The sequence below is a fragment of the Podarcis bocagei genome, assembly GCF_964188305.1.
Source record: "Podarcis bocagei genome assembly, chromosome: 4".
In the NCBI taxonomy this organism is placed as follows: Eukaryota; Metazoa; Chordata; class Lepidosauria; order Squamata; family Lacertidae; genus Podarcis; species Podarcis bocagei.
The window spans coordinates 66,226,661-66,238,284 of NC_138128.1; the positions used below are offsets into that span (position 1 = coordinate 66,226,661).

At 49.1% G+C, this 11,624-nt stretch overlaps 1 protein-coding gene across 1 annotated transcript; it reads left to right on the forward strand.

Annotated features, from left to right (window-relative positions):
• The first annotated feature begins 772 nt into the window (after positions 1-772).
• CYP26A1 (cytochrome P450 family 26 subfamily A member 1) lies at positions 773-11,109 on the forward strand. The gene is made up of 7 exons (XM_081192197.1): positions 773-1,479; positions 1,594-1,818; positions 3,368-3,673; positions 3,808-3,957; positions 6,497-6,631; positions 8,644-8,796; positions 10,366-11,109. Exons 1-7 carry the CDS (start codon positions 1,147-1,149, stop codon positions 10,705-10,707), a joined length of 1,644 nt encoding a protein of 547 aa, XP_081048323.1. The 5' UTR covers positions 773-1,146; the 3' UTR covers positions 10,708-11,109.
• The last annotated feature ends 515 nt before the right edge of the window (positions 11,110-11,624 follow it).

The window sequence follows — 11,624 nt, forward strand, 5'->3', positions numbered from 1 at the left end:
CAAACCTCATAATTTACTCCGGAGTAAAGATCGAACCCAGGCTACCAAACCATGGAAACGAAGAGAACTACTAGAGAAGGCACAGGGTTATCGCTTCATTTTTAATTATGCTTTTATGATGTATTTTGTGTTTTTCTCTTGTGAACCGCCCTGAGATCTACGGATCTACGGATGAAGGGCGGTATAAAAAAATATAGTAAATGAATAAATAAATGACACAGGATTGGAGCCCAAGCTTAAATGCACGGGAGGGAGGGGGGAGACTCTTAAATGTATTGCAAAACATCCCCGTTGATTGGAGTTGGGAGCACGTCTGAAATGGCTCTTGGATGCACGCGACTGACTTGCCTTAGGTTGAGTCGCCGGGCCTGTTTTTGCGATGCAGTCCTAAACTATGGAGTGGAGCTTACATCTGCGCAAGTGCGCGCAGGATCTAGCGCAACGTGTGGCATCCTCACTTCGAAGCGGTGGGTGAGCCGCCGACCGACCAACCAGTTCCACAGGGCTTCCTTCCTTCCTAAAGTGCTGAGCTCCACCACCCGGTGATCCGAAGAGGCATTAGGAGCAACTCACTAACCCTGCTCTTTTCAATGGCCTGAAGCGCAGCCAACTGGGACCAGAGCAGAACAATCCAACTGTGTACGCCTACTCTAGACGGCAGCCTCGTTGCGCGCCTAAGTGTCCATAAACGCTCCAACCGTAGGGCAGGGTCCTTCCTGCTGGCAGCCACTGGGATGTGCCCCGGAGCACTTGGCTGCCTTTACGGGAGAGTAGGCCTTATTGGGAACCCAGCGAAGGTCTCCTTGTGAGCCACTGCGCCTAGGCTCGCCCTAGACGACCCAAGCGCACCTGCGTTTCCCAGTCAAGCCGCTGGCTTGGCTTGGCTTGGGGTGGGGGCTGGGAGGACATCCGCGGAGGCAGGAGAGGCGCTCAGCATCCGCTTTGCAACTGCGGCTGGCTCCCAAGTGCTTTCTGCAGAGCGCAGGAGAGAGGCGGAGACGCGGAAGGCGCAAAGCCCGCCCAAGGCAGGCAGAGTGCATCGACGGGGCGGAGCCTGCCGGGCCCGAGGGGCAATTAAGGATGAACTTTCGGTGAACTAATTGATCGCACGGCCCAAGGTAAAGTGGGCAGCGACCTGGGCCGAGGATGCCTATAAAAGGGGGCCCCCGCCGCGGTGCTGGGCCCTTGCGCTCACTCGCCAGCCCCCGGGGGAAGTCTGCCAGCCTGCCCGCCAGCCTGACGGCAGGTGCCCGCCCCGCTCGCTGCAGCCCGGCCCCGGCGGCCAGCATGGGTTTCTCTGCCTTGCTGCCCAGCGCTGTGCTCACCTTCGTGCTGCTGCCGCTGCTCCTCTTCCTGGCCGCAGTGAAGCTGTGGGACTTGTACTGCCTGCGCGGCCGCGATCCCAGCTGCCCGCTGCCCCTGCCCCCTGGCACCATGGGGCTGCCCTTTTTCGGGGAGACGCTGCAGTTAGTGTTGCAGGTGAGGAGAAGGAAGAGGGACGACGGGGGAGAGAGAGAAAAAACACAAACCAAACAGGTGCCTTTGAGCTCCCCAGATTGATCCACCCCTCTTCTTTTCGCTCTCTTTTTGCAGCGGCGGAAATTCCTGCAGCTGAAGCGGCGCAAGTACGGCTACATCTACAAGACGCACCTCTTCGGGCGGCCCACGGTGCGCGTGATGGGGGTGGACAATGTGCGCCACATCCTGCTGGGCGAGCACCGGCTGGTGGCAGTGCAGTGGCCGGCGTCGGTGCGCACCATCCTGGGCGCCGGCTGCCTCTCCAACCTCCACGACGGGCAGCACAAGCACCGCAAGAAGGCAAGCGGGGAGCGGCTCTGCCGGACGAAGGAGGCACCGCCGTAGCTCCGGGGCGGGGGGGGGGCGCAGCTCTCTGAAAGGCACGCCAGCCTCGATGGGGCCGGAGGGAGGAGGGCTCCCTGTAGCGGGTTGGGGTGGCTCCGAGCCCGCGGGTGAGGGAAGAGAAGTTGTGGAGCCATTAGGTGACTTTTGATTCTGGACTTCTGAAGATTCCTTTCCTTTCTTAGCCCGGCTGTGTAGTGGGGACCTCTTTCTGCTCATTTTGTGGACTGGGGGCCTGGACTTCTGCCCCCGATGGCACCAGTGGGGGCGGGGGGATCTGCTCCAGAAGTCTGCCTTCGGCTCTTGGAGAGGGCGCCGATTTTCATTGAAATGAGCCCCCAAATTCTAGATTTCAGCCTCAACTTGGAATCTTTAGAATTCCACGCAGGAACGCGCTTCTTCCTAGTAGCAACTCAAACCTAGACGCATATACTCAGAAGTCACACTGATTTCACGTCGGGCTCTTCCCAGGCAGGACTGCAGTCCAAGCGCGTTCAGGGATTGCAAGCCCGCGCGCGTTTCTCTGCCTGCCTGCCTGCTTCCTGGAAGAAATCCCCGACGTGTTCGGTGATGGGCTTTTATTTCTGGGTAAACACAGGTCGGCTCTGGCTTTCTCGGGAAGAGTTCTAAGGGAAAGAGGACGAGGTTAGAAGGCCAGGGTGCTAAAAACACATCTGGGGGAAAGTCCATTCCAATAAAAGCGACTCCCATAAAACGAATGGCGCCTTCCATAAATAGCCTCGAGAAGTAAAAGGGAGCAATCGAGAGACCATAAAAAGAGGTCTTGGCGCCCCGGCCTTCCACACCACGCGGCGAAGTCTCCTTGATTTCAAAGGTGCTTTCTTCCCTTTCAAGTCACGGGGCGCAGGAGTGCCAAAATGCGAAGCGACATTTGGAGGAAACGGCACTGTTGACGCCCCCCCTCCAACTCCCCACAGTCCTGCTCCGAAGGTTTTCTTTTGGAAAGGCGCCTCCTAACTCAAAACCGCGAAACAACAGTTTTCTCTCTCATCTGCTTTGAACTGGGGACTTTTGGAGCCTCGATCCGCCCCGTCGAGTTCGGTGGGATTTACTCTGATGTCCAGCCATCTGCTTGCTGCCTTAATCGCCGAGTTTAGTGCCTGGAACCTGTTTGCATTTGGGTCGACTCCTGAGCAGACTTACTTGGAAGCAAGTGCCTTTGAAATCGGGGGTACGAGACTGGCTCTCCGCGCCCCTGGTCTTGGCTTGCAGCAAGGCAGAAACAACCCCCTGGATTCGAATCCATGGCCTTGCCAAACGCGCCACCGAAGTTTTTAACCGCGGGCGCGCAGACCTCTTTAAAAAAAAACCTCTCGCCATTTTTTGTGGGCAAGCTCTTGGCAAGCAGAAGAGCGCAGGACGAAGCGCTGCGGCTTTCCCCCAGACTTGGAGCACTTGTTTAGCTTTGCGGGTTTTTTTCCCTTTAAAAAAGGTTCCTCCCGTCCGAGGGTCCCCTTAAAAGTAACCGCCTCTCCTTCCGCCGCAGGTAATCATGCGCGCTTTCTCCCGGGAGGCCCTGCAGCACTACATGCCGGTCATCCAGGAAGAGGTGAGCGCCTGCCTGCGCCAATGGCTCCTGGTGAGCGCCGGCGGCGGCGGCGGCTCTTGCCTGCTTGTTTACCCGGAGGTGAAACGCCTCATGTTCCGCATCGCCATGCGCATCCTACTGGGCTTCCGGCCCAGCCCGACGGCGGGCTCGGACGGCGAGCAGCACCTCATGGAGGCCTTCGAGGAGATGATCCGCAACCTCTTCTCGCTGCCCATCGACTTGCCTTTCAGCGGCCTCTACAAGGTAAAGGGTGGTCTGAGAGGTTGTGGGGGAGGGAGGTGGGAGGTGGCCCGAGGGGGACCCCCTGCCCGGACATGGCGAGCGGCGCTCAGGAGAGGGGAGCCCGCCTCTCTGAAGGGATCCGCTCTTGTTTCCAGGGCTTGAGGGCGCGCGATGTCATCCACGCCAAGATCGAGGAGAGCATCCAGGCGAAGCTGGCCGGGAAGGAGCCCCCCGACGGCTACAAGGACGCGCTGCAGTTGCTGATGGAGCACACGCAGGGCAACGGGGAGCAGCTCAACATGCAGGTGGGGAGAGGTCCCAAGGCGCTGGGATCCTGACCGGGCTCTCTCTTTCTCTCTCTCAGCTTTGGGGGCCTGGGATTCCAGTGCTGGAGGTGGTCTAGTAGCCACCAGGGACTCTAGGATGCCCCCGAGTCAATAGCACCTGCTCTTTCGAAGTTAGGGTTGCCAGGCTTTGAGAGCTAGTGTGGTTGTAGTGGTTACAAGTGTTGGACTCTGAGTGAGAGAGCTTTGAATCTCCACCCAGCCATGAAGCCACTTGAGAGCGACTTTGGGTCAGTCTCTTTCTCAGCCTATCCTACAGGGTCGCTGTGACAATAAAATGGTGAGGAGGAGCGATCTGTGTTCTCTGGCTTCAACACATGGGGTGGGGTGGGCAGTTGGAATATTATAATAGTGGTGGCGGTGATGATGACTAATTTGTTTTAGTTGATGTCCTCTTGTTGCAACAGGCATAAGGTTAGTTGGGCCCCTCTGAAATCAACGTGAAAATGCTAGTTGCATCCTAGTGATATGTTTTTGTATATGCTGGAAGCTGCCCAGAGTGGCTGGGGTAACCCAGACAGATGGGCAAGGTACAAATAATAAAAATTTTATTATTACTGTTAGTAGTAGGTAATAGTAGTGGTAGTATTAAACAACTGGCTGATCAATGAATTGCTATGGTCCTCAAGTTCTCATAAGGATCTCAGTGCTCAGTGTGTAGGAAGTGGGCACAACTGGAGCTGCTCTCCAATTTTCTTAGCTACCCTGCCCGTCTCCCAAAACTTCTTAGTCTTTAGTTTTTAGACTACACACAGAAGGATGCATAATATACCTTTGTCCCATGAAATCACTATGTGCGGAAAACTGGGTTAGAACCCATCACCTGGACATCCAAGTTTTCAAAATGGCCGAGTTTTTATGTTTGGCATGGAGGAATATTCAGCATGTGACTATGCCCATGCAGTCACAAGTGGAGCAGCCCAGCCATGGAACTGGTTACCACGGGTGCTAAACCTATGGCAGCTTTGTTCTCTTAATTCACAACAGGGTTTGAGACCCGCACTGTGCTCCACTCTTGCTTATTTATTTAGCCCATTTATATCCTGCTCTACACCTGGGTGGGTCAACGAGAACATTCCCCAACACCAAACCAATTCCTAAAACATGCAACACAAAAAATCACGCAATAGGAGCAGCAGTTAGGGAGCAATCTGAAATGATAGTGGCAGTGTCACCTAGAGGGCTGAGTCAGATAAGTGTTAACCTGACATCTAACTACCAGCCATTTTCTCTTGCATGTTTCTTAACTCCTGGAAAGTGCTTGCTTCTACTGTCTCTTACAACCACATTCTTGTCTTGACTCTGCAGTACAGGAATGAGGAACCTGTGGCCCTCCAGATGTTGGTGGACATCCCATCATTATTGACTATGCTGACTAGGACTGATGGGAAGTTAAGCCCAGGAACATCTGGAGGACCAAAAGTTCCCCATCCCTGCCTTACAACCTGACTTTTCTCTCCTCTCCTCTGCAATGGACTTTACTAAGGTCAAAGATGATATCCTTGCTGCTTGCCCGATTCAAAGGTGAATACTGTGCTCCCATCCTCCCTGATCTCTCTACTGCCTTAGACCCAGTTTATCAAAACGTTGCTTGCTTGGCTCCCTCTGTATCCTACCTTCTTCAACTCTGCTCTTAGTCAGTGGAAGATTTCTCGCTTCTCATTGCAAGGGATTATCAGATAGTTAATGAATTTGACTCGGCAAGATGCAATTGTTGTGCGGAAACCAGATGGAAAGTGACAGTAGAGAACAGAAGTGGAAGTCCTGCTAGTGCAAGGACTAGTAATAGCACAATGGGATTTCCCCCCTTCCTCTCTTCACATGCCCTGCGCCATCCCATAGACCAGGGATTCTCAAACTTGGCTCTCCATCTGTGTTTGGACTCTCATCATCCCTAGCTAGCAGGACCCGTAGTCAGGGGTGATGGGAATTGTAGTCCAAAAACATATGGAGACCCAAGTTTAGGAAACCCTGCCATAGACCATGCAGTGTGACCTGCTATCCTCCTGCCTCATGTTCTTGTGCATTATCAAACCATCTTTAGGGCAAGTTGGTGTCATCTTTAGTAGGGTAAAGTGGCTGACTAGGGAGTGGCTGATAACTATGTGCATCAGCCTCTCCCTTCATTTCTTAAATCAGCAATGCAGATGTCAAAGGAATGTGGAAAGTAAAGGGAGTGGATTGCAGTATATTCAGGTGGAGAAGAGCAGGTGGATATTGAGTGTGCAACTTGAAGCCAAGGGGGAAGGTGTGGAATGGGAAGGAGGTAGCCCTTGAAAGCACTGAGAGAAAAACAGGCCATTCAGACTGGCAGAAAAGAGCAATAAGAGGCACCCATGAACTTAGCACAACAACATGGCCATTAAGTACCGGGATCTGTATCCCTGGGAAGTTTGCCTCTGCAGCCGCTTTGTGTGTGTGTGATATCCCTGAAATAAAAGGATTCTGATGCAAAGTACAGGCTGATTTTCTTTCTCCTGTTTTTCCTCTCCACCTGAAGGAGCTGAAAGAATCTGCGACGGAGCTTCTTTTTGCTGGGCACGAGACAACTGCCAGTGCTGCTACATCCTTGATTACTTTCCTAGGCCTTCACCAAGATGTGCTGCAGAAAGTGAGGAAGGAATTGCAGGAGAAGGTAGGTGTTGTCTAAGTGTTTGGAAGACAGGTTGTACCGTGCATGAAGCAGGCTGCTGTGATCCTGTAGACAGTCTTGGAAATGGAGCTGGGAGACTTGGTTTGGAAACCCTGCTGGCACAGATTACAAATGAGTCTGGTCATATTAACAAAGCTATTAATAAATAGGTGGAATGATGCTCAGGTATGATGCTAAAGGGGTTGCATTTGGCACTGTGGTCTAAACCACTGAGCCCCTTGGGCTTGCTCATCGGAAGGTCAGCGGTTCGAATCCCTGCGACAGGGTGAGCTCCCATTGTTCGGTCCCTGCTCCTGCCAACCTAGCAGTTCAAAAGCATGTCAAAGTGCAAGTAGATAAATAGGTACTGCTCCAGCGGGAAGGTAAATGGCGTTTCTGTGTGCTGCTCTGGTTTTGCCAGAAGTGGCTTAGTCATGCTGGCCACATCGCCTGGAAAAACTCTGCGGACAAACATTGGCTCCCTCGGCCGGTAAAGTGAGATGAGTGCCGCAACCCCAGAGTCGTTTGCAACTGGACTGTCAGGGGTCCTATACCTTTAACTTTTTAAGGTGATTTCTCCTTTGTGTAACAGAATGACCTCCCCCAGCTCACCCCTTAAATCTGTTCTAGGGTTCTCCCCAATCTTCTGGAGCAGGTTTGGGTATGGCAATGCAACTATTTAGTTGACTGCTGCCCAAGGTCTGTACTGAATATGCCAAACTTCTGCCAGTCTCTTTGTATATATCTTACCCACTAGAGTGCATATAAAATATTTTCCTTTGTAGAAGTAGTCATATAAAGAGATAAAGATTAGCTTTACTAATTAAAATATCACATTTTTTTTAAAGATAAAAAAGATATCCTCCATTTAAATGGGCAGTGTCTTTTTCTAGACGGTTAATGTTTCAAATATAAGAAAATATCACTGGCAGATGAATCCTTCTCTGTTCTCTTAAAAGGGAATTGTTGCCAAGAACCAGGGCCATTGTGTCCCGTTTCACCGCTAGAGGTGAAACAGGAAGTACCGCCTTGCCCTGCCACTGCCGCCACTGCTGCAGATGGTGACCCTGCTTCATTCATTCTGCTGCCTCCGTCAGTGGTGGAGAAGCAGTACTGGCATCTGCGCAATTTCAGGCAAGATCTCACCCAAACCGTGAGATTTCTCCATAAGACCTTGCATGATACCAGCACTGCTTCTGGAGGCAGTGGGGCAGGTAAGCCACCTGCGGTGTTCCTGCCTTGGGGGCATTGCAGCCTGAGGCTGTCTAATGGCAGGGCCAACTCTGCCAGGAACAAATATAATAGTCTGTTATAGTTACATAAGCTTTGTTAACGTGCCTGTATCCATATTTAATTGATTAAATCTCATTTTATTGTGGCTGCCATTAATCAACAGATGTCTGTGCCATGCATGTGGCAAACTTTACAGGTGTGTATTTCAAACCGGGCAAGGGTCTCCCGGGCTATTGGGAAGTACATCACTTGAGTGGCATGTAGATTATCACTTGAGTGGCATGTAAATCTTTACTAAATATACAAAATAAACAAAACAACCATTCAGGAAGTGGCAACAAAAGTATGTGTAAAGTAGGAGGGGGTGGAGGAAAGAAGTCAGAACGGGGCTAAAATCTTTGCTTTCACCTTCAGGTGCAAAAGGAAGTGGCGTGAAATGTCATTTTTAACATGCCGTTTTAAACAATCGGTCCCTCTTCACAGGGAACTCTGGGAATGGTAGTTCTGTGAGGGGAATTAAGGGGTCTCCTTGCAACTCTCAGCACCCATAACAAACTATAGCTCCCATAATATTTTGTGGGAAACCATGGCTGTTTAATGTGGCATGGATACTGCTTTTTAAATGTATGGCGTGAATGTGACCTTCGCCTGGAACTTCTTTTCCTGTGGCTACGTGGGATCTTGCTTTGGGACCTATTGCATGAATGCAGATGGTCCTGTGGGGGCTGGATCGCTAAGCCTTCTCTCTACACTGGTACTCAAGACACATCCTTTGTTTTCAGGGATTGTTGGGCAACATGAGCCAAGAGAAGCATTTGGAAATGGAACTCTTGGAGCAACTGAAGTACACTGGCTGTGTCATCAAGGAGACTCTCCGTCTGAGTCCACCAGTTCCTGGAGGATTCAGAGTGGCTCTCAAGACTTTTGAGCTAAATGTAAGCAGGCAAAGCCCATTTTCATTAAGTCTCCATAACATCTCAGTTCTGCTGATTTTCCATGGAGATCCTTCTTTAGTGCTTAGCATCGCAACAAAATATTGCAGCAATAACTGGACTGCTCATACCATAATAATAATAAGTACATTTAGAATTTTTATAAGAGCAAACTTCCAACAGTTTCTGCATCGCTGCAATGCCTTGGGATAAGCTTTATCTGTCCCTCTCTGAAGCAATTTTGATTCTATGATTGGGGAGACAAAAAATGGTCTTTTTTTGGATTATGATGTCGGTCCAAGTTACACAGATGTAGTTTCTGTGGAGTCACAGTTTGGGGGGAAATGGCAGCTATTGAAATTGTTCTGTTCCAGAGTGCTTAAGCTTGTTTCTTTTGGTATTGGAATAAGTCAGACATAACTAGCTCTTTTCATGACATTTGTCATGCCAGAAAAGTAAGTTCTTGAAGCTGTTCTTATGCCTTGGTATGAGGAATTTAGCCAATGCTTGCCTTTCAGTCTGAGCACCATATGCTCTTGCAAATGTGCAAGAGAGAATTCTGGGAGTTGCAGCTTCTCCAGTGTGATGCTAGGAAGAAAGTCTACCTGCTGAAAATCTCCGCTATGCAGCTTTACAAAAGGTGCAGGAATACCTGTATGGAACTAGCAGCCCTCTTTCCCCCTCCTATAATAGTAAAGGTGTTGCCATCCTAATGCACTATGAATTAGGGAGCTATGTTTCACAGAGATTAGCTGTAGCTCTAGAGAAAGTGTGGCAGCCCAAGACATTTGTTACTTGAGGCAAAGGACAAAATAGTGCTCTCTTTCATGTACCAAGGTATACCAGCACTGACTTTAGTGCTGAGAGAGTCCTTGACCGCAGCAGATGAGCTATGGGGGTGCAGGCCAGGCCATGTGATTCTCAAAGCCCTGTCTGCTTTCCACCCATATCTGCTGCCTTAAGCAGTCATTTCACTCTGCCTAATGGTAGGACCAGCTGTTCCCCATTTTATACACATGGTAGCCTCTGAACTTTCTTGGTACTGATCACCTGTGCCAGGTGTAGGACAGCTTTGGCCCTCCAGGTGTTACTGAACTCAACTCCCCATCACTCCTGGTCATTGGCCATGCTTGCAAAGGCTGGTGAGAGTTTTAGTTTAGCAACATCTGGAGGTCCAAAGCCTAAGAGGTCCTATGTGCCTAGGAAGTGGTGCATGGAATTCGTTCTGTCTTCCCTGAGCCGGGTGATCAGCTTTGAACGGTGAAAGAAGCATCTTTTCCATGTGTAGATTACCCTTAGTGAGTAAGGGGATAGCTTGGGTCATCTTGCTGGAGCTGTTAGACAAATCAGAAAGGTGCGCTGTTAAATCAATCCTTAGTCTTATAGAAGAAGACTGCCTGTAAATCTATGTGATGAGTAGAACCCAGACCATGCCTTGGAATCCATTTCCCCAATGCCATTGTGGTGAGGTGCATCATCTTTCAAAAGACGTTAATCTCTCCTAAATGGCTCCATACATGTGACCACGTTGTCTCTGTTTTGTGTCCTCATTCCATCTCTTGTTTCTTGTAGGGCTACCAGATTCCTAAAGGTTGGAATGTCATTTACAGTATCTGTGACACACATGATGTTGCGGAGCTTTTCACCAACAAAGATGAATTCAACCCCGACCGCTTCATGTCTCCTTTCCCAGAAGACTCCTCACGCTTCAGCTTCATCCCTTTTGGAGGGGGCTTGAGAAGCTGTGTAGGCAAAGAATTTGCAAAGATTCTTCTAAAAATCTTTACTGTAGAGTTGGCCCGGAACTGTGACTGGCAACTTTTAAATGGACCACCAACAATGAAGACCGGCCCTACTGTGTACCCAGAGGACAATCTGCCAACAAAATTCACAAGTTTCAATGGTCGGGTTTAATAAATTCCGGAACAGTATCACTGTGATCTTAACTTAAGTTTTGGTGAATTTAAAACATGCACAATGGCTTTTCATAGTGTCCTAAATTCAATATTATATATTTAAATTTATAATGTGTAATAGTTATTTATAAGTGTGTTTTCTAAGAATATTTTTAAAGCTATTTCATGTATTAAACTTTTTTTTTTTTAGGCAAGCACTGTAATTATGAGTCCTTGGGATTCATAAATGGATAATTTTATTTCTATAGAAATAAAGTTTCCTTCTATTTAAGAATCGTACTCAAAGCTTGTTTACTAATTATGTTGAAACCATTTAAGGACCTTTATGTGTATCCAGACACACGGTCAAAAGTTAAATGGAATTATATGTATACTGTGAACCAAATTATGTCATAAATAAAAAAAATTCTGCAGCTAGAATGTTGGTGTTTGTTTACATTTATATGGGGAATTTTGACCTGCTATGAGAGTGTGTTCAGCCAAGTTAACACCTTGATCCTAAGCAGACTTGACTTGGCAGTTCCACTGAAAACAGTAGAATTTGGTGGAATGTGCTAGTGTTTTAAAGAAGTATGGCCAAAATCAGAGATGGGCCTGGAAATAGATTTGTCCCTCCATCCCTCTTTACTCTGAAGACTGCACCTTGGGGGGGCAGTTAATTATCTGACCCACTTCATAAATAGTCAGCGTCTAATAAAGAAAGTTGACACCACCTTGAAGGAAGGTTATGAGAGCCTATGTGGTCACATGGTATGAGGTCATTGACACAGGGGGACTGAGGAACTAACGGGCTTTCTGAAAAATACCTCCAAGAGCTACTTGACTATTTTAATTTTTTTTGCCATGTGCAAGAAAGCAACAAAATAAATTTTATCTGAAGACTCCAGACACTTGTCATCACTTTCCTACAAAAGG